The sequence below is a fragment of the Pogona vitticeps genome, chromosome 5 (assembly GCF_051106095.1).
Source record: "Pogona vitticeps strain Pit_001003342236 chromosome 5, PviZW2.1, whole genome shotgun sequence".
Taxonomy (NCBI): Eukaryota; Metazoa; Chordata; class Lepidosauria; order Squamata; family Agamidae; genus Pogona; species Pogona vitticeps.
The window spans coordinates 170,369,858-170,393,307 of NC_135787.1; the positions used below are offsets into that span (position 1 = coordinate 170,369,858).

General features: G+C 41.4%; 1 protein-coding gene across 2 annotated transcripts in view; it reads right to left on the reverse strand.

The window, feature by feature from the left end:
- Positions 1–3,200: 3,200 nt before the first annotated feature.
- The window catches only part of POLR3B (RNA polymerase III subunit B), an 88,991-nt gene continuing 68,741 nt past the window's right edge, over positions 3,201–23,450 (reverse strand). For both annotated transcript variants that reach the window (XM_078376207.1, XM_020803636.3), the window contains 4 exons: positions 22,521–22,687; positions 12,528–12,641; positions 11,409–11,582; positions 3,201–3,879 (listed from right to left, as the gene is read on the reverse strand). In XM_078376207.1, the coding sequence (XP_078232333.1) occupies positions 3,750–3,879; positions 11,409–11,582; positions 12,528–12,641; positions 22,521–22,687 (585 nt within the window). In that variant the 3' untranslated portion in view covers positions 3,201–3,749. The remainder of the gene's footprint in view (positions 3,880–11,408; positions 11,583–12,527; positions 12,642–22,520; positions 22,688–23,450) is intronic.

Here is a 23,450-nt window from a genome sequence, read left to right on the forward strand (position 1 = left end):
GAAGGTACTGGATTAACCAGCTCACTAGACAAGTGTGATAGGCCCATGTTGCTATAATAATTCTGCATATATTGTATTAAAAATAACTACCCACATGGTATTAGTACTTGTAGAACCTGCAACAAAAAGAGATCAACTTAGAGTGCTTCTGTTCAGATTAAAAGGAAGCTCAGTTTAGTGATTTATTTTGCATGAAAAAGTTCCCAGGTTCAATCCCTGGCATATCCAGGTAGGGCTGAGAAAGACTCATGTCTGAAACTCCGGAAAGCTGTGGTCACTCAGTGAACCCATGGTCTGAACTGTTGGTCTCCCATCCATAGTTCCAAACAGCTGCAATTTCATCTCCTCTTACCAGTGGTCCCCAACCTTTTTGACACCAGGGTCTGGTTTAGTTGAAGACCATTCTCCCAAGGACTGGTGTGGGGGGAGGGAAGGTACTTGTTAATGCAATAGGTTGTTGGAGGATAGTTTGAATCGAGCTCATAAAGGAAATGGTGAGCAGGAGCAGGAGGTGCCCTGCAATTGAAGTCCACCTCCTGTTAGATCAGCAGCAGCATTAGAACCTAATAGGAGCACGTTGACAAGACACGGAGCTTCGCTTGCTGCTAAACTCCTGCTCCCTGCTCATCTGTCTTGGCAGCCTGGTCCTTCCAATGCCACAGACCAGGACCAGGCTGCGGCCCAGGGGTTGGGGACCCCTGTTCTAAGCCATCTAACATCTTCCAGGGTCTTCTATTCTATGGTCATTTAGCATTCAGCAGTGCCTGAGTATGTTGAGTCCTTATTAGCTGGGACAGTGGCACAGGGGTTATGATTAAAGCTTACAGTCTGCTTCTCCCCTCTCAATGTTTTTTTGGAAATGGAATCACATTTGAAGGCTGCTGAACTCTTCTCATCAAACCTGTGGTTATAGTACACACTATCTATCACTACCTTTTTGTAATATACTTTTTTCTTCTGTGGAACACTTTCCAGCAACTGAAGAATAGTTTAGAGTGTCTGTTTTCTGTTTTTGTGCAGGCACCCCATCCTTAGCAGATAAAATGAGCTTATTTGAAAATGGCAACTAGTAAAGTGTTTTCTATTTCACTTATGGAGCTGAGCTTTTAATTTCTATGGGGGGGGGGATCGCCTTTTCTTAATCTAACATAACCAGCAAAATTGTTCCAAACGTAACATTTGAGCTTAATTCTAATCCCTCTGAATGCCTAAATATTTGTGGGAAAGAAATCTAAGATCTTCATTCCTTCTAATGACTTGTGCTACAGGAAAGCAGGGTGGTCAGTTCCTAAATGGTTTTCATCTCTCCATATTCACACATGAAATAACTTGCACACTTGTTATTATTGAGTCATAAAACCCTTTCAAACTGTTTGCTTATATAGAAATTTTCAATTTAAATATGTGAGCTACTTTAACCAAGTTTAACCAACTTTAATCAAGTTGGTAGCATTGGAGAAAACAATCTTATATTTTCCGAAAGTAGTGACTAAATTTGGATCCTACCCATTGATATTAAATGGGTATTTGAATTGATGTTGGGCTTGTTTAACCCCCCCCCCTTATGATTTAATGTTAATACTTACTATGGTTTTGTGTTTTTATATAAATTTGCACACGTAACCCAATTAAATATCAAGCAGGTCCGCATGTTGTCAGTCTAGGGCCAGATTAAACTTTTACCATCAGCCTCAGCCTCCCTTTCTCTTTTGAAAACTTGTCTAAATTGTCAGCCTTTATGGTCATTGAAACTCAAGAATGCTAGCCATGTCTTTATTCTAATGCAATAACCTAGACAAATAAAAAGCTCTGCTTGCATAGTTAGGTCACCTCTTTGGAAAATAATTTATAAGGTAGATATAACTTATAGCAGCAAAGGCGGGGGAGACTTTGACTAGGGTGGGAAGTGAAATGCATTCAGCATCTCAGCTGGACTTACACTGTAGTGACCTTCACAATGAATAACACTTCTGGTAAATTGCTTTCCCTGGACACTGCAGCACAAAGTGATAAAAAGCTGGAATGGGAAATAAAAATTCTGTGGCAAACTTTGCCTAGCCCACCTCATTGTGCTAGTATCACAAGAGGCATTCTTCAGATCGTTGCATCTTCATCAGGGATCACTGAAAAGTAATTCAACAGAAGCCCAGCTGTACCTCTGAATATTCTACTATCCTTGCTTGAAAGCTTGTGGCATTAGCTTGTGAACAACTTCAGAACTGAAAGGGATAAGTCTAGGCCCTGTCAAGAAGGCACAGTGGGGAATCAAACTCCCAACCTCTGGCTATGCAGATACCTAATTACTGAACAGTCACATATTGCTGATCATGTTCCAAATACCCTTCTATGTGCAAGTTTTCCTTATATGTTTGTTCTCCTCAAAAAGTATTTTGTTCTTACAGGACTTCACAGATATTTTCCAATGTGAAGATGTGCGCTACAGCCCATTCAGATACGTAGGGTGCCAAGGAGGCTTGATTTCTATTTAGGCCCCTACATAAACAAGTTCTAGTGCATCTCTAAATAGAGATCAAGGCTTCTCAGAACATTACATATATTCATAACCCAGTTTTATGTAATATCTGACAGACTCTCTTTTGACAGACTCTCACCTCTGCTCCAGAAACAACTCTTGGCATTCCTGAAAGCCAAGTCTACATGGAATGCAGTTCATCATCCTGGCTAGGGGCTGCTAACACAATGCATTAACAGCAAGATAGTCCATTTCTGTGTTAACAAAGCATTGTCACCATATCTATTATCTGTAACCTCATCTGGTAATAACAATATATGTAGAAATATAGAGGACATGTATTTGCACTCCTTGTATCTGAAGAAGTGGATCTTGATCCATAATAACTCACACTGAAAACAAACCTGCTGGTCTTTGAAATGTCACAATGTGTTGGGTTTAAGTTACCAACATGTTCTTTTTTGTCTCTCTCTTTCCTCATCCCCTTTCACCATTATTTTGCAGCATCATACATGATGAAGGAATCTTTAGGTAAGACACACAACTTTATACTTTTGTCTGTTTTTAGAACGGCAATGAAGGTATCAAGGTAATACCTACAGTATTTGGCTTTTAGATTTTATCATGACTGCTATTCAACATTTTAAAATGGATAGGACTTTTTAATAGTGTTATGCCACAGCTTAATACAGGGTTGGGTAATTTAAAAAAATCAGAAAAATGTAAATAACATTTTAAATTTGTTTTTCCATTTATTTATTTATTTATTTTATTTATATCCTGCTTATCTGGTCGGTCCTAATCAATAATATTAAAAAACAAAACAGAAACAGCTGCAGTTAGTTTATAGTATGCTTCAGTCAAAATGTATCAGTTTAGGCTGTACAAAACAATTCCTTGAAACCCCACTGATTTCAGTACCACGTTACCACTCTTAATGTATGTACATATTTAAGTGGTTTATTGATAAAGAAAGAAATCCACTAAGCACGTCTGATCTTCAGTGCTTCCCTGCATTTCAAGGGGAAGCTGAGGTCTGAGCTGAAGTAGCAGTCTTGGTGAATGGGGGCATCTAACTTACTGCCACAGATAAACACAGCTTGAGTCTTTGTGGTAGTGGCTTCTAATGTTCTCTTAGCATTGTCTCCCAGTCAAAGAGGGAAGAGAAAACCAATAAGGAATTAGGGGCCTATTTGGTTTTATCAGTTCTGTTGTCACTTAAGCTCTTTCCGATTACGTTTCCTCTTCTTATTTTTTCTCTTTGCTCCTCCATCGTTTATTCATTGTATTTGGCCAATTTTAATCTGGGTATAATGTTCATAGATTGGAGTTCTTGGAATAAAAGTTTACAGGCATATGGTATGCGTAGTGAAGACACGTGACATGAGGATTTGCAGTAATGGCACCTAGGGAAAAGGAAAAAAAACAGTTTACATTTCTGTTAGTAAGAAAGTAAGAGGCATTAATTTATTTAGTGTCTTATAGTGACATTCAGGCAAATAATTCTGAAACATAAAAACAAAACCAGTGCAATGCCTTGATCATAATAACATCAATCATAAAGCAGCAGGTGAAAGAGGTAATGACAGAAAATTTCCAAAGAAAAAAAGCATTTGCATGGAGACAAAAAGGTCATAGAAGAAGTGCCAGGTGAGCATCTCAAGGAGTCAAATAAATGGGCCACCTCCCCTAACAAGCTCCTTCCTCAATTATCACCTGCCACCACCTGTGGCAGGAGGAACAGCTGGAAGAAAACCTTGGCTGATGACTCATGGGATAGGAAGAACTTGATACAGGAACAGGTGTTAAGGTATTTAGGTCCCAAGTCCTATTGGGCTTTGAAAGTTAACAGTAACATTGAATTATGCTTGGAAATGATCCAGAAGGCAGAGCTTAAAGGATGGATTAATATACCTGCTTCAGTGACACCAACAGCCCACAGGATGAATCTGGTCCCAAAGTATCCATGTTTTCTTTAACCCTCTGTTCAAAGTTACACACCTGTGTTCACCACAGGCAACCTTCCCCAACACAGCGCCTAACAAATGTTTTGGACTATAATTTCTACCATCCTTAACTAGAAAGCCATCATAATCGTAAAGGACAAGAGAGCTGTAGAACGACACTACATCTGAGAAGGCTGATATAAAGCATGTGCGTGGATGATTAGAATTCACATACAGATCCAGGTCCTTCAGGGCAGCATCTGATAAAGGGTTAAACCATGGAAACTGTTCTTACAGTGGATGATGCAAATGAAAGAAACACTCCTGCACTATTCTCTCACAGACAGGAGTTTGATTACCAATGGAAATAAGGAACAGGGTATTACTCTAGTCAAACAAGACGCCTACAATTCTCTTCTCCACTTCCATGATAGTGTTTTTCCTCTGTAAATGTTTATATAAGTGGTATTTTTGAAGCTGCGTACAGAAATATGTACATACCTTCTCTGCTTTCACAACATCTGTTTCCAATTCATGCCATTATGGCTGAAATTGCTGTAACTTACTCTGTGTGTGAGACTGATGATGTCATCGGCAGCTGTGATTTTTTAGAAATTTGGCTACAGGATTTCAGCCATTTTCAGAGGAATATCCCTAAATACACTTTTTCATAATAAAAGCACATGCCAATTTATGACAACTAAAAATCTATTTGTTGGGTTAGTGAAATTCCATATCCAATTTCAACTTTCCTTTCCCACATAGGTGTTTGACTATAAACGTTCCACCAACTTTACTCTTAGAGTGGAAGGAACATTCTGTTCTATCTCATCAATTTAACTGATCATCCCTTAAATGTCACTACTGCAAGCAGATCATAACATGCACATGTCCGTACACTCTGGACGTTTAAAGTGAATGCTATACAATATACACAAATGAATATTTGGCATCTAATCCCTTCTTTAGAATTCAGCCTTTCAAGAATTATCAGACAGCCAACCACAGGCATTCCAAATCTTCAGTTTCTAATTAGCTAAAACTGTATATAAGAACTCCGAAGTGTTTCTGCCTGGAAACAGAATAAAAGAGGCAAGTAGTGGCCAAAAACTGGTGTGTTAGCAAGGTGGGCTTTAGGTTTAAGATGCCTCTTGATATAGTGCCCTCCGGTGGGCACTTTTCTATGTTGGTGTCCCAACCATAACCCTTGGCAACAGGATTATGAATTATGTTTGATAATCAACAAGATGCCACTTAAACTTCCCCATAATGCCTCCAAGAGATGTTACACAGCCCTATACTCATTGGAACACTGGAAAAAGCAACATCTGGTTAGAGAACAATGGTAAGTCCAGCCAAAGTGTTGGACATCCTGACAAAGCCAGGTGCTGATATGGTCTTGGCATATTGTGAATTTGGGTTCGTTATGTCATTAGTGAGGCAATTAGTGCCATTGATAGCAGCCCCTTTTAGTGTAAATATATATATAAAAGTCTCCCCAATCCAAAAATAACAACCCCCCAAAAACTCAAGTAATATGTTATTGATTAGTAGGCCAGTTCTAGCATACAAAGAAGGGCCATTTTGCATAATGCATTTCTCCCTCCTCACCTCTACTGTTGACAAGTCTGTGGGTAGAGGTTTAATGCAAACTGATCTGCTGACATAGAGGCTCACTTAACTGCGCTGTGAGCCTCTGTAACTAGCTGCCCTATATTACCAAGGAAACACCCAGTCAGTGGTAGAGAAATGTTAATTGTGATGTTCCAACGTAGAGGTGAAGAATGAGATTCTCCCCTCGCTCTAATTTGTGAGCTGAATGAATGGCCCAACCTGTACTTGCTGCAATAGAAAGGAAAAACAACAATAGGTTAAAATGCACACACACACACACACACAGCTACAATTAGTAGGCTTTCCTACAAAATGCCAGGAAGCAGAGCTCACTAATTCAACTGCCCATTGGCTTTATGAGGACCTAACATGTGAATTTAGTAATTATTTTTTAAACAGTCATATTACGCAAGGTTTGTTTGGATATCATGTACTCCTCAACCTGTGCAGCGAGATCAGGATCTCGCCATTAGGCATCACATTCAAACTGCTTCAGGGACCATCTGCTTCCAGAACAGTAGTTCTCCTGGAAGTCCTGCTAGCCCAAATCCAAGATGTGCCTGAACATGCTGTTAAACCCAAGATGGCTCTGTCTTTGATGGCAGCATTCTGTAACTGATCCACAAAGACTGTGAGGCATATTGGAGTGAGATGTGTCCTACAGAATGTTAGAGATAATTGGCAGCTGCTCTGTTTTCCTCAGTGGGCAGCAATGCTTTTTTAAACAAAATCAAGTATGAAGTATAGGATAAACAATGTCAACCATCATCATTCCCCCTCCTGCAGTCCACACACAGTCAAATCCTGAACTTTGCTGCAAAATGCCCAGGCCCCAAACTGTAGAGGAAATTTGCTTATATTGGACTAGATTCCAAAATTACCTTATAATACCCCTTTCCACCCTGCCACTGGAAGACTCCATATATGAATGGAGGGTCAGGAAGGAGTCAACTTCAGGTATCTGCAAAGTGTGTGTGTGTGAAAGTGTTCATCCAAGTCCTTTTCCTGTTTTGCTACTATTTATAGACCACTGTTTATATGCATGATGCTTTTACAGAGTGTAGGGCAAGATATTTCTTCCACACAGAGCTTGTAAACTATAATTTCATACAAAGCCAGATAACGAAGAAGTAAATAGAAGGATTTGTATTGGAGCAGCTAAATCTAGGCTAAGTTACAATAAATTAAGGAATTAAAGGGCTGAACCAAAGGATTCACAGAAATCCTGGTAACTTCCAAATCTCTGAAATCAGAATTCGACTTAAATTAAGATATTAGAATGTTGTGGCAACCATTTAACAGGCAAGCTTTACTCTGCACATACAGTTTTAAACACTCTGAAAGAACTGTGCCATGCTTAACAGTTTATCTATAATTTACTGTGCAGTTGGAACATACATCAGGAAAGCAACATAACTTATTACTGATGTATTTAAAATATTTCTGTCCCACCTTTCTCCTTAAAAAGGACTCAAGGAGGCTTGGAAAGTAAATCTTGCCATTGGTGAGAATTCTGAATAAGACAAAATCCACCTGATTTTGGACTATTCACCTGTGTATTCCAAGACTATTCCAAACATTTTTCTCATTTCAGGAATCCCAGTTTAACTGAAGTTAATAATTCAATGTCAAACTGCACGAGCAATACTATCTGGTTTACCATTCAACCCAGACAGGCACTTTCTGTTTTCAGAGCCATGTGCTGCAAGAAGCTTGTTTATATAGTAGTTCCTCACTAACACTGGAATTACTGGCAAAGCCCATTTGAGAGGTCTGGTGCTGCTGTAATTGCCTAGCTTCTATTGTGTTGCTCATTAAAGGGCTGCTTGGCTCTCACTATTGACAGAGAGAGCACATAATCACCTAATAACTGGATAAGATATCCAATTATAGGTTATGCTCCCTCAACAGACTCTGTAAGACCAGAATTATATCCCTTAAACATCATTACAGCATTTATATAGCATAACTCACTGATTTTAAACAACTTTTGTAAAATTTCTACAAACTCAATTGTCAAATGTCATTCTTCAGATTCCCCCTACCTTTAAATTGCATTTCACCCCAACCGCAAAGTGACCATGGCAACACCAGTAGTTCTACAAGATTAGCAAATCGCTAACAGTTCTTCACAGCTAGCAAAACTTTTCGTGAAATCCAATCATAGACAAAAATTAGCTCAGCATTTAAGAAATAATACTCAGGTTTCTGGTTACTATTGTTATGGACATATATGCCTGTAAGCAGAAACAGTAATGTCAACATGAGGCTTCAAAATCAAAAGCTCAGGGGACAGTCCTTGTGCATCCTTCCACAGCTATACACACGTCCCCTGCAACCTTTACTTTCATGGCTCTACATTAGTTCTGTTACCCGTTCCTCCTTCAGTTAATTGGTTTTGCTACTCAACCATACCTTGCCAAATATCCACTGATATATCTGGATAACTGTGAACAAATATGTGTATATATTGAACCACATGATTACAGTAATTTGGGATGCAGAATTTTCTGTTTCCATGTCCAATTGCCCTCGGAAGTGTCTTTGCATTTGATAAATAAACCGATGCCATACTTAAGCCTAACTTTTATGGCTTACATGTACCCAGGGGTAATTAGTCACTACAAATAGCCACGGGGGGGGGGAAATAAAGACAAAGTTGAAGACCTCAGAGTGTTCTATTTTCACATTAAAAAATAAATAAATAAACGAACAAATAAATAAAGAAAGAAACTGAAGAGTGGCATAATACTGTATTTACAGAAGTTGGCCCAAATTCTGTTGTGCACTTATGCCAGCAGAATGGAACACAACACAACTTGCCACCAATCAACAAGTCCCTGCTTTCATTCCTCATTGTGACTTGGTGCATGACAGAGATCCAAGCAGTTACCTGTTAATTGGCTGAGAATTTGCCCTTCTGAGTTCTGCTCTTTTAATTTTGCTGACACAGCTGTGCAACAGGAATTTAATTATTAAATCTTATTTTACTTATATGTGGAATTAGCTTCTCAAGTCTGAAATTAGGGACGGTAGTTGAGTGTGCCTCATGGCTGTTTCTTTGCTGTCAACAGTTTCCTCAAATGCAATTCCAACCGTAGAAACTGCATATATTTTAAGAAAGGACACCACACTTCATGGATGGGTTTGAGTTAGGTATCTGGCTGTAGAGCCAAAGGTTGGGAGTTCAATTCTCCACTGTGAATCCCAGAAGAGCCAGCCTGTGTGATCTTAGGCAAGCTGCACAGTTCCAGGACGACCCCAGAAGAAGAGAGTGGTAAATAACTTCTGAGTATTGTCTACCCCTGAAAAAGATCACCATAAACCAGAACTGACTTGATGGAACATTATTATGATTCTACCAAAGTGAAAACAGCTGCTACTTTCTTCCAATTATGTTACCCACTACCCAGATACAGCTATATGTATCGGATCCCTGCGTTCCTAGTCTGCAGTCCAATGACTTGGCTTGGGAAAATGCTCAGGAAGAGCACTCTACAGCAGAAGCCCTCATTGAGTGTGGTTCCATATCAGTTAGAAAGGAGTCAAGTCCAGTAAAGCAGGGTCAAATCCATAAAAGACAAATCACAGCAAGGTAAACAGTTGTCAGAACCCCAGACAGAACACTGTGGGAGATAACTGCAGTCTATCCTCACTGGCAGAGTTCTCATCCCAACAAGGGACTGCATCTTCATGAGGCCTTTTAGAGGGTTGGCTGGCTGGCCCAGATGTTTCAGGGGCTCTGGCCCTGAAGGATGATAGTCTTCATGTTTTCACAAGGCAGAGGGACAGGAGAAGTGAAAGAGTCTTTCTCAAAAAAGCTTAGGGAAAGGCTATACCCTTAGGTCTAGAAGATGGAGGCTAAAGGGTTTTTCTCTCTGAAGTGTGCTGACCAATAGCTTAGCCATGTTGGTACATTCTTTAGGTGCTGATTAAGTTCAGAAATCGGGGACATGATATGCAAGTTTTCCTCCTTTCAGCTACCTCTGGATTCTTAACTTTCTCACTTCACTTATCCTCTTTCAGTTTATTTCCCAACTGCTACTGCCTTTGTCCTTTGCTTTTCCTGGGTCATGTGTAGGGTTTTATCCTAGAGCAAATGGCTTTTCCTATCTCTAACTGAAGCTATATCATTTCCCAATATTCTACTTCAGATGCCCTTCCCTTTGGCAGTCAGGATTTCTACACATATTCTATACCAGTGACTAATGGAATTTTTTTTGCTTTTAATTGGCAAGCAATAATTTATAAGCTTAAAAGAGTGGAGACTGAATGAAGTTTTTCTGGCAAATTCAAACCAACAGGAGTTAGGCCCTTGCCCAGTGCAAAGAGCATTCTGTAGATATTTTCTGATTCTTGGAGAAAAAAGGTTAAAGAATTAACAACATAAGAATGAAAGCAAAACAAACAAACACAGAATACCCCGGAAACTAATGAAACAAAAACAGAAACAAAACAAACCACAGGAAACAGGTAAGTATGGTTTGATTCTACAAGCCAAACTTGGGGGTGGTGGGTGGTGGGGAAGGGTGGGGAGGAATCTTCTCTTCTTCCCCTCACAAATCTTTATTACATCCTTCTTCTTTACTTTTGCTCTGTGAGACTCAAAGGGACTGAACAAAAGGTACAGTTCTGCAGAGTTCTTCTGCCAGCCTTTTCAGTGTGGTCTAATTTGGATCTTAGATGAGAAAAGGACATTGACACAGCTGGTCTTCTCTCTTCTGAAAACAGTGTGATAAGTCAGCCATTTGTAACATGAGTGATACATGAAATCACATCTTTGTCTCAATTCCTACACTCAGCTGATGAACGCTTTTTGTTTGCCTACGTTTAGACAGTAGGTGTTTTTTTTTTAAAAACTAAAGGGTTGGAAAATCTCCAGAGAACTAGATAATCTTCTGCCAAGAACACAGGGGAGAGTCCAGTAGCTTTTTAAATTATTTTTGTCCTGTGAAGACATAATCCAGCAGCTCTACAGGCACTACAAAAACTTTACTAAAACCCTGAGGAGAAGGACTTTAAATAATCTTTGAGTTTGGCTTCATAACAAAAACATAGAGATCACATCAATACTGGAAGAAATTATTTTTTTAAAAGACATTGTAAAGAGATTTCTTGATTCCTGTTCGGCATTAGAAACATCCTTTATAATGTAGATGACACTGAAAGAATAAAGTGTGTGAAAGCACCATGTTGTGGGTTATGTATATACAATGAAATGTATAAAGATACATAAAACTACGAATGATAAATTATATTTGCATTTTTTACACAAAGTTTCAACTAATATTTTTTTAAAAAAGAAAAAAAAATAAAGAACACAGAAGTTTGTGTTTAAATCCAAAAGAAACATCTAAAAAAAAAAAACTGCTTACCATCCGGAATAGCCTAGCAATCCACATTGGCCACATACATCCACTTCAAATGCATCACTTGAAATCATAAGTCTTTCCAACAAAAGCATGCTGGCTCCATAACCAATCAGGCAATCTCGCTCCATTTCGCCCAGACGTAAGCCTCCATCACGGGATCGGCCTTCTGTAGGTTGCCTTTCAAACAAACACACAGACCCACTCAGGATGTTATCTACTGCAATGGAGAAAGTTCTCCCTCCACACAATCACATCAGTATGTTAGAGAAGCAACTTAAATCCCAGTTAAGCATGCAGCAGTGCCAAAATGATCCTAAAGGAATAAGGCTGGCCTAAGAGCAGACACATTCAATTTTAAGAGGAGGTTCATGTTTCTTCATGGTCCCCATTCACTGAGTTTATAGTGAGAAGAGAAAGTGAAGAAGAAAAAGAAGATGGGTTACATGCTATTCATTAATTAATATTTGTGCAAAAGAAGATATCATGGCTTGGTCTTTAATCTCCTCTTTTGGTAGACTTCACATTAATTGTTTTAAACTGCTAAACTGTTTTGAAGTGTTTTCAAAACGTTTTATTTATTTTAAAGTATCTGTATCATTTAGGTTCTTTTAATGTGATTTTACTGATTGTGTTACACTTCAGATTTCTCGATTTGGTGGAGACTGGAACACACACAAACATACATGCATAATTTCTGAGATGTACCATATATTAAAGTTAAGAAAAACAACAAGAAGTAGCCCCATGGCCTCTGCATAACTGTTTCAAACTACAGTTGGAATTGGAAACTCTTTGCCACTCTAGGTAAACCTATGTAGCAGCATACCAGTTTAAAAAAACAAATTATATTAAACCAAAATGTAACTTGATATTAAATTATCTGGAAGCTGAGTCATGGCAACTGGACTTCTTTCATATTAGGATGAAATGTTTTGCTGCTCATGCAAGTAGCTTCTTCAGTCTGAAAAAGCTACCTGGACAAGTAGCGAAACGTTTCGATCTAATAAGAAAGAAGTCCAGCTACCATGACTCAACTTCCAGATTGTCTCACCTGGATGATTGAGAATCTTCACAGATATATTGATGTTAGATTGTAACTCTGTGTTCCTGTTTCTGCCATACCTGGTTAGGACTGCTCTTGGTCCTCGAGCTCGTGCATGCATCTTATCCAACACCATGTGTTTTAGCTTCTGATAATAAACTGGCCCAAAATAGATATAGGCTTCCAAGGGCTCCCTGAGAGAGAGAAAAAAAATCCAAATAGTTCCTTTCAGAGAGGTGAGTCTGTTGTCACAACAGCCAAGCCAACAAAGAATCTTATGCTACAGTTTACATTGTGCATACGGTTTATTTGAGTGAAAGCCCTGTTTGACTGATGCATAAAAAGGGCTAAGTTTGACCTGCATGATGGAATGCTTTAAATGAAGATGCAGTAAACTAAGCTGATTTAAACCATCTATTTCAATCACTGTTCCCATTTATACTTCTTTTTCATATCTTTCCTAAACTACTGCGCAAACCTGCTAAACTACATTCATTTACAACTGAGCAGAGTATTATACGAACTACTTCTTTTCTTACAACTAGGCCCTGGACCTTTTGTTGCACTGTCTAAATTTTGAATGTGTTCTTTTTTTTAAAGAGGGAGTGTCTAAAGTGTCTCCATAAAAGATTTGTCGTATGATCAACAACAATACAGTCTTATGTGTAGGAATGTAAAAACCAATATGCTGGATAATTTTGTCCTTCCGTCTTTCCCCTGCTGCTCCTTTCTCCTTCACTATGATTTCCCCCAGCAATTACTCTCACAAAACTATAAACAACAACTTGTTTTTAGCTGCATACTTTCTTCTTTGGCAAGGGGTTGGACTTGATGACACTTGAGGTCCCTTCTAGCTCTATAGTTCAATATTTCTAAATTTCTAGGCAAACTAGAAAAGTTTACTTTCATTAGGTGGAAACAAAATGTTTGGTATGTTGGTAGTAGAATGCAGATTTTAGATGTGTGCTTCAAATTTAATTAAGTCAAAGATCAAGAACCAAATTGTGCTGCTCTTGAGGTGCTGTTCAAAATGAAACAAACTGAATCGCAATACCCTGAAGCAATTTGGATTTAGAGGGGCACAAACTGTATGTCTTCAAAAGTGTCTACATTTCCTTCACAACACAAGCTGGGTGAAGAGAAATGGAGAGTAAGGGGCACAGCTGCAGTTTTGGAACTTGCAGCTCTAGTTTCTAATCATGGTGAATGGTTTTGCTATTGTTTTCCAGTCACAGAACTTTGAGAAAGAGATGCTGAGATCATACTGTGCAGGACTGATCACTGCTCTGTGCTTTTTGCTGCCTTCTTTCCCAAGAGAAGGAATTATAGGACTGGTGTGGTGCAGTCTTCGGGATCTGGGAGGATGCCTCATGGAATGCTTACTTGGAAATCCTAGATGTTCACAACCTTTTGCTTCTGCTATTTTGTGCTCCACATCTACTACCCATCCCTAATATGATGCAATTTCTGTGCCTTTGGTGCCAAAAGAGCATGAAAAAGAAATCGTAAATCTAATCTTAATTCATTGTAACTCTAGCTCCTGCACATCTTCTTCTACGTTTCTGAAAGTTTCTTGTCTTGGAGTACCACCAGACAGGCATTTTTAAAAACATTGCCAAAGACAGAGGGGAAAAAGGAAGCAAATCGGTCTCCCACTCAAATTCAAACACTACAATTCTATCCCAAATTCTGTATTTAACCTTCTCACATTTGGCAGGGTTCTTAACCAGGGCCATATTTATTTTATGTCTTTTTCATAGTAATTAACAAAAGTCTAAGACAGTGGAGGCAAACCTTTTTCGGCTCATGTGCCCAAAATGAGGGGGTGGGGAAGAAACCAGTGGCTGCCGTGCTCCTGGAAGACCAGAACCGGAACAGGAAGTGGCAGTTTCAGGGGGAATCATGGGGACGGACAGGAAGTTAAAGGGGGAATCATGGGGACAGACAGGAAGTTAAAGGGGGAATCATGGGGACGGATGGAAAGTTAAAGGACCCAGAACAGGAAGAGAAAGGGGGAATCCCAGCTGCAGCCACTTCAAAAGGTTTGCCGCGTGCCAGAAGAAAGGACTTCGTGTGCCCGCTGTGGCACGTGTGCCATAGGTTCACCATCACCGGTCTAAAAGAATAAATGAATCCTTTTTGGAACTACAAAGTGTGACAAACCCAGACCTACTGGGATCTATCACACAGTTACTAAGCTGCCACCAACCATTCCCTATAATAAGTCACACAGACCAGGGATGGATTTTTAAACAACAAAAGAATAAGGTTTATTTTAAATACAAACAGGGTAAATAAAACAATCAGGTGAATAAAATAAAGTAACGTGGCTTATTCTCACTCATACAAGCATACAGTTTGGTTCACCCAGAACCCTTAACTTAAAGCACAGACCCTGAACCTATCAGTTCTGGCTAACCAACAGACACCTGAACCTATCAGGTTGGTACTCTGACACACAGAAGTACCCTGTCTGACACACAGACTCCCACAACAGCTTCTTCTTCCCAGCTGCTGCTTCGTCACATCCCAGTGTCTCACAGTATCTCCTAGCTTCTACTCTTCACCACACAGGCATCACATATTTATACAGTCCAGCCCCTCCTCCTGATGTCCCGCCTTCCACTCCCCATAGGATGGAACTTTCCCTCCAAACCCATGACAGACAGGTAACATCAGTGCTGTTATGTAACACCTCCCCTCTTTAAAAGTTGTTTTGTAGGGGGAAAGCTAAAAGTGCTTTTCACCAAAAAAACAACCTGCATAAAATACACAACAACATTTATACATACCATATAATACTTACATATACTTACACTCCAAGTTAACCATAGCAAATATGCATTTAAACATTTTACCATATACAGTACATCAATTTACCTTTATTAATACCAACCAAATTCAAAACCAGGTACATTTTAACTTTTTGTTTTCATTATATACATATAGTCCATGTTCTTTCGCCGTCTTCAGTCTTCAGGTCTTCTTGATAAGGCGTCAGCAACACAGTTCACTGACCCTCTGACCACCTTCACTTCAAAGTCATAGTCCTGTAAGTTCAAAGCCCACCTCATAAGTTTGCTATTGTGGGTTTTCATCGTCTTTAACCATTGCAATGGTGAATGGTCAGTACACAGAATAAAATGTCTTCCCCAGATGTAAGGCTTGGCCTTCTGGATCGCGTAGACTATGGCCAGACACTCCTTCTCCACGGTTGCCAAATGTCTCTCACCTTTTTGAAGTTTCCTACTCAGGTAGGACACTGGATGCTGGTCACCATTCTCATCCTCCTGGCACAGAACTGCTCCTACCCCGCTGTTAGACGCGTCGGTGTAGATGATAAACTCCCGGTCGAAGTCTGGAGCACGCAGGACAGGATAGTTGATTAACGCCTCCTTCAACCTCTGGAACGCCGCCTCACAGTCGCTGGTCCACGGGATGCGGTCATCAGCCTTCTTCCTCGTCAGATCGGTCAGCGGAGCCGCAATCTCGCTAAACCTCGGGATGAACTTTCTGTAGTAGCCCACCAACCCAAGAAATGATTTGACTTTTCTCTTGGTGGTGGGCCTAGGCCAATCTCGAACAGCTTCTATTTTGGCCTCCAGGGGTTTTATCATTCCTCCCCCTACCATGTGACCTAAGTATTTTATTTCTGGGCTACCCAGCTGACACTTGCTGGCCTTTACTGTTAGCCCTGCTGCACTTAACCTCTGCAGCACTAACTCCAGGTGTATCAGGTGATCTTCCCAGGTATTACTGAAGATCCCTATGTCATCAATGTAGGCCACTGTAAAGTCACTGAGCCCTGCCAAGGTCTGGTCCATCAGCCTTTGGAATGTGGCTGGTGCATTTCTGAGACCAAAGCTCAGGACTCGAAACTCATAGAGACCAAAAGGGCTGCAAAAGGCAGTCTTTTCTTGATCCCTGGGATCAATTCTTAATTGCCAATATCCCTTTACCAGGTCCAATGATGAGATGAACCGACAACCCCCTATGGTTTCAATCAGGTTGTCTAGCCTGGGCATTGGGTAGGCATCAGGAGTGGTTACACGGTTTAATTTCCTGTAATCAACACAAAACCTAATGCTCCCATCAGGCTTGTCCACAAGGACTATTGGAGAGGACCAAGGACTAGAAGAGGGGACGATTATGTTCTCCCTCAGCATTTCGTCCAGCTCCTTCCGCACCTTGTCCCTATAGGGTCCCGTTACTCGGTATGGGGATACTGCCTGCGGGGGTGCATCCCCTGTATGGATCCGATGCATCACTCCCTTCACTATCCCCGGCTTGTTGGAAAACACCTGTTGATATTTACTAAGCAGCATTTTTAATTCTTGCTGCTGGTCTTGGGTGAGTGCAGGACTGATCTTTACCTCCTCTGGGTTGTATTTTACTTCCCCTCTACCCTCCCAGAAGGGTAATTCAGCTTCCTCACTCTCAGCTGCTTTTATCGCGAATAAAACCCTCTGTTCCCCTCTGTAGTAGGGTTTTAGGGCATTCACGTGAACCACCCTCCTTGCTTGGTTCTCCTCTTGCTCTATTAGGTAGTTCAGGTCTGACATCTTGGAAATGACCCTATATGGTCCTGCCCATTTGAGCTGCAGCTTATTCTCTCTGCAGGGCCTAAGCCAAAGCACCTCCTCCCCTGGGTCAAAGTGCCTCTCTCTAGCTTTGCGGTCATACCATGTTTTCTGTTTGATCTTCTGCGCTTGCAGGTTTTCTGCTGCCAGCTCTAGATTTCGCTTTAGGTCATTCATCAAGGTGTCTATGTAAGTCACAACGTCTTGTGGGTCATCCTGGGTGATCTGCTCCCAATTTTGTTTGATCAAATCAAGGGGCCCTTTCACCCTTCTCCCAAATAAAAGTTCGAATGGACTGAACCCGGTACTGGCTTGTGGCACTGATCGATAAGCAAACAAAAGGGATTGCAGCTTCTGGTCCCAATTGTTTGGATTCTCTGCCAAGTAAGCCCTTATCATGCGCATCAGAGTCCCATTGAACTTCTCAGTTAACCCATTACTTTCCGGATGATAGGCAGTGGTTTCCTTGTGCTTAATTCCACAGATTTGCCATAAGCGTTTCATGAGCTTTGACGTGAACGATGTGCCCAAATCTGTGATTATCTCTGAGGCAAATCCCATCCTGGACATGTACCCCACCAAAGCATCGGCCACTGTGTTAGTTTCGATGTTTGTCAAGGGTATGGCTTCAGGATACCTTGTGGCATGGTCCACAATTGTTAGTATGAACCTATTCCCCCTCTTTGTGGCCTTGGGCAAAGGTCCCACAATATCCACCCCTATGCATTTGAACGGAGTGTCAATCACAGGCAAAGGGCACAACTTTGCTTTGGTCCTGTCGCGGTTATTCCCCTGCCTTTGACACACATCACATTGTTTACAGAACTCCCTGATCTGCTTCCCTATGTCAGGCCAGTAGAAATTCTGTGTGATTCTCTGCTGTGTTTTGTTCACTCCTAAGTGTGCAGCAAACATGTCAGAGTGACCCCTTTGTAAGATCATGGGGCGATACTTTTCAGGTACCACTAGCTGACTCCTGATCCCATCTCCCCCTTTTGAGATATTCCTCAGGGTCTCTCTATACAGAATCCCCTTTTTCTCCAGAAATCTCACTGGGGTTTCAGGTGCTAGCTGGGCGTCAGTCACCTGTTCAAAACACTTTTGGAGAGTGGCGTCTGCCTTCTGCTCCTGTCCAAATCTGCTGTCTGTGGTTAAGGTTTCCACCACAGCTTCTGAACTCCCCTCTGCTTCCGTCTCTGGCTCATCATTACCCCCCTGAACTGTCCCTGTGGTGGCTTGTGAGCGTGTAATCACTAGCACCCGTTTCACATGTTCAGCCAGGTCATTTCCCACGAGCACGGCTGCTGGCAGAGTCGATGAAATTGCTAGGCGCCAAGCTCCCCTCCAGCCTTGAAAGTTGACAGGTACCTCAGCTACTGGCAGAGAGATTACCTGCCCCTCAATCCCTGCCACCTTCATGCTCTCATTTGGGATTATAAACTCCCTAGGGATGATATCTGGATGGCACAGGGTTACCTGGGAACAAGTGTCCCGCAGCCCCCTATACTGACGGTCAAGTATTCCTACGTCCACCCCTGCTGTCTCAAACAACTGAGAATCTGTTTTTATCAGCAAGCAGCGCTTTACCTCCACCAGAGGACCATTTTCCTCAGCCTGATCAGCAGAGGTAGCTGTTCCAGACTGAGTAGCTATGGCAACAGGCTCCCTCTGTGACACTGAGCCTTGCTCTTTCTGGACACAGAACACAGCTTTTGGCTTGGTCCCACTAGAATTCTGAGGCACCATTCCTTTTAGCTGCTTCAATTTCTCACACTCTGAGATCAGATGACCCTTTCCCTGACAGAAATAGCATTTTCTAGTGTATTTTGATTCTCTCTCCTCTTGTTTGGGTTTTCCCTCCAAATTCTGAGGGCTTGGTTTCATGCCTGAGGGCTTCCCTTCACCATGGGCCCCTCCCCCTTGCTGGCTTTTCCCTGGTCCCTGAGAGTACTTGCTGTAGGTTTCTTTGGGTTTACCTACAGATTTCCCCTCACCCAAGGGCTTTCTTATTTGGGAGATAAAATCCGCGATCTCTGCGGCTGCTGCCACAGATTTCGGTTTCCTTTCCCTCACCTGGAATTTCAATTCCCCATGCAGGACTGAATAGAACTGTTCCAGGGCTATCAAGTCTTTAAGCTGTTCATAGGTCTCTGTTCCCTCCTGCGACAGCCATTTCTCAAGCAGCCTCACCAATTGGGCCCCCACTTGGGTAAAAGTCTGTTCTGGCTTCTTGGTGAGGGACCTGAACCTTTGTCTCAGCTGCTCTGCATTTATCCCATGTCTTGCAAACACCAGTTTTTTAAACTCTGCGAAATCTTTCATCCGTTCCTCAGGCATCTCGGCATAAACCTCAGCCAGGCTACCACTGATTAAAGACCGCATGATGGTCATCTTCTCAGTTTCCCTCACTGAGAAGTCCACAAACGCTCTTTCCACTAAGGAAAAGAACACCTCGGGACAATCTCCCTTGTGGTACACAGGGAATTTCTTCAGGTCAGCCTTAGACAGTTGGCCCCCCTCAGAATCCCTATTATTATTATTGTTCTGGTTCATCAGTTCCAATCTCTTTAATTCAAACGCCATTCTCTCTCTCTCTAATTCAAATTGCCGCTGTTTCTCTCTTTCCCTTTCCTCCATTTCCCTCACCCTCAGTTCATGCTGTTGGGCTATGAGTATTTTTCTGAGTTCTGGGTCTTGCTCTCCTGTGCTGTCACCTTGCACTGAGCCAAATTCATCCTCAGAACCTTGGTCAATCTGGGGGTCTTTCACTTCACTCATGTCTGCTATCTTGCTTCGAGTCAAGGGCATAATCTCCCCTCAGAACAGGCTGCTTTAAAAAGTCAAGCCTCAAAATAAAACGACCACTTTTTTCCTTCTTGCCTCAGAACCAGCTCTCCCTAGAGATTGCTGCTGTTCTTCAGCACTACTTGCAACAGTATCGAGTCAGAGCCTACCCCCCTCTGCTGGGCCTCTCAGCTGGCAAGCTAGCTCGCTGTTGCTACGCAGTTTTGCCTCAGCGTTTTCCCGCCAAAATCAGGCTGCCTCAGAGCACCTTAATCTAAGTCTCCCCAGTTGGCACGTTCTTCTACTAGTGCACCTCCCCGTGAGGTACACCTAGAAGATTACCTACGCGCCTCAGACTGTCCCTGACTAGACCCCCCTTGCTCTGGGCACACCTGCCAAGGCTTTGCTGGACCACTGGACAACTGGACCAGTCGTATCCCACACGCTGGACACCAATCAATGTGACAAACCCAGACCTACTGGGATCTATCACACAGTTACTAAGCTGCCACCAACCATTCCCTATAATAAGTCACACAGACCAGGGATGGATTTTTAAACAACAAAAGAATAAGGTTTATTTTAAATACAAACAGGGTAAATAAAACAATCAGGTGAATAAAATAAAGTAACGTGGCTTATTCTCACTCATACAAGCATACAGTTTGGTTCACCCAGAACCCTTAACTTAAAGCACAGACCCTGAACCTATCAGTTCTGGCTAACCAACAGACACCTGAACCTATCAGGTTGGTACTCTGACACACAGAAGTACCCTGTCTGACACACAGACTCCCACAACAGCTTCTTCTTCCCAGCTGCTGCTTCGTCACATCCCAGTGTCTCACAGTATCTCCTAGCTTCTACTCTTCACCACACAGGCATCACATATTTATACAGTCCAGCCCCTCCTCCTGATGTCCCGCCTTCCACTCCCCATAGGATGGAACTTTCCCTCCAAACCCATGACAGACAGGTAACATCAGTGCTGTTATGTAACACAAAGGATGCTCCCGCACCATACTAATATGCCTTATGTTCTGTAATTTGGTAAGATTGACACCCTCCCCCTGGGAGGCAGATAACCTACATATTTCATCTAATTCTCCCAAGAAATAAAAAAAGTTAATAGGAGTTACCTTTACAAAAAACCAGAATGTATATGTGCATCTTTTTATAGCAAGTTGTTGAGCTAAGGGCACAAAGATGTGTACGACTCAGATCTGTGACAAATCAGGCTATTTTCTTTACAATCAGCATATATCCCAAATAAATATATTTTTAAAACATGAAAACTGGTTCTTAATTTACATGCTAGATATTCCTGCTAAGGCCTCTGTAGTTACTGATGCAAAAGAAAGGGCCAAGTGGACAGAAAGTGAAGGAAATTTAGCCGATATGGTGGAAGAGAATATATTAGAAAGAGAAGAAGAGAAGAGGCAAGTCAATTTACTCTGGCCTTGACTATGGTCAAAAAAGTGCTGCAGGATTTGAAGTATTTTTCCCTCTCATTTATTCTTCTGTGATAACAGAGGCTTCTATTTTTCCATTTAGCTCCATGAAGCACCACATGCTTCACAGACTTTTATGGATCAAAGATCCTTTAACTAACTTATGGGGACAGCAGAAGCATTTACTTTGTTGCCACCACTACTTATCCTGAAAATGATTGATTTCACCCCAGTAGTACAATGTTCAGGGCAGCTACTTTGCAGTTGGAATCTCAAATCATGGGGATGTTTCTACAAGCCATTCTCTTCAGTCAATTCAGTTTCATAAGTTGACATACCAAGCTACTCCTGAAACCTTGAGAGAAATACTTATAAAACCACTGCTGTGTGTTACAATTTTTCTTGCAAGATCAACTTACAAGAGCATTCCTGTGACTGAAATCAATGGAGAGAGAAAGAGAGAGAGAGGAAGCAGCTTCAGATGCCCCAGCAAATGCAGGCCAATTAAAGATGAAAAGCACATTGGTGGGCACGAGAAAACATTTTCACACTCCAACAAACTTCTCAAAAGGAGTTATATTTACAAAGTTATTCAGAGCGCATTATTTTCTCCATCCTTAGTAAAGATAGCAAAGCAGGCTGAAGGTAAAACAAAAGGTAGTTTATAAAAGCTTTATAAATCAAACAGATGGAAGAAGTTAGTGGGCCACAATAGGTTGGTGTACGGAACGCAGAGGGAGGGAACAAGGGGGGAAAAATAGAAAGGTAGGATTAAGATACATTTTAAAAACGCAGACATGTTGGGCCATATGGCCTTGGCCTGTTCTTAAGCCATCTCATATTCCTTTGAACTCCCCATCTCTGAAGACAGGAAGATCAACACAGCAGGAAGTTAACAGATCAGGCAACTATGCCAGACTGACTCCATAATCGACAAAAGCCGCTCAGAAAAAGTCCCAATTGAAGAGCACCTGCCTCCACAACCATATTTTGAACTACTGTATTCCGTGTAAGGCTGTTAATTTTATTCTAAGAGCACACAGAACCTCTGCCAAACCTGTTCAGAACATTAAAAAACAAAACAAGAAAGCAAAATGGAAGAAGCTGGCTGTTTAATTTTGTTTGATGCTTCAGGGTAGGTTTTTGTTTTAAATCACATATAGCATTCAAATTATGCCCCATTAACCATACGAATATGCCTTAAAGTCAAAAATAATGTCTTAAAAACAGGGAAATGTATACTGCAGTTGAAACTTACCCAGTTATGCCAGATGTTACATAGTCCTTTCCCAAGTAATTATAGCCATAACGAATGAGATCTTCACATACATCCTTTACTTTACTGCCTCCAAATGCTGTTCCATAGTGAAATCTACCATCCAGGACACCAGCTTTTCCTGCCAGAAGCTCAATTAGTTTTCCTACCTGTACAACAGAAAATAAAGATATTTTAAAACATTTAAATATATTTGAATAATTTGAATATTCCCTGGGTTTTTTTTAAAACAATAAACAAAATTATGTGTGCACAATGACACATCCTAGGTAGCTGACAGTACATGTCCTAAGAAAGGGTTAGACTGAGTTTCTGGTATATTAGCCCTCCCTCCTGGTCAGTAATGTTTATGGGACTAGGGTGGAACAAAGTACCTCGCTGAATGTACCGAAGCCCATGTACCTAACTCAAGTAGCTCTCTGGGTCTCAGTCTGAAATCTCTATTTGCAGATCAAATTCCTCTGTCCTTTCGTAAGCAGGGCAAGCTGTATTATAACAAGATTGCTCTATCTTTTCGTTAACACCTTATACCTCCTCCTGTGACTTCTGTATAGCCGAGGTAAGCAACTACCTGGGGGGGGGGCTTCCCTGAAACTCATCAGAGGCTGCACTGTTCTTCTACCAATGAATTTGGTGGAAAAGCAGCAGAGTCAAAAAGCTGCTTTTGTTTTTATTTGAAAATAAGATCCATGTGTACCTTTGTTTCAAGGTACAATTGCACTTCTGGGAGCTACACTGGAGGGGGTCAACCAATCTGGTAGAGTTACAAATGGCCTATGCATAGCACATAGCTCACTGCCAACCTACAGTTGTGTCTGTTCCCCTGACAGTGCAGTCATAGTTCAAGGCCATCTTTTTCCCCCTAGCTGTTTCAAGGTACATGTGACAGACATGAAATAGGGATGGGGATAT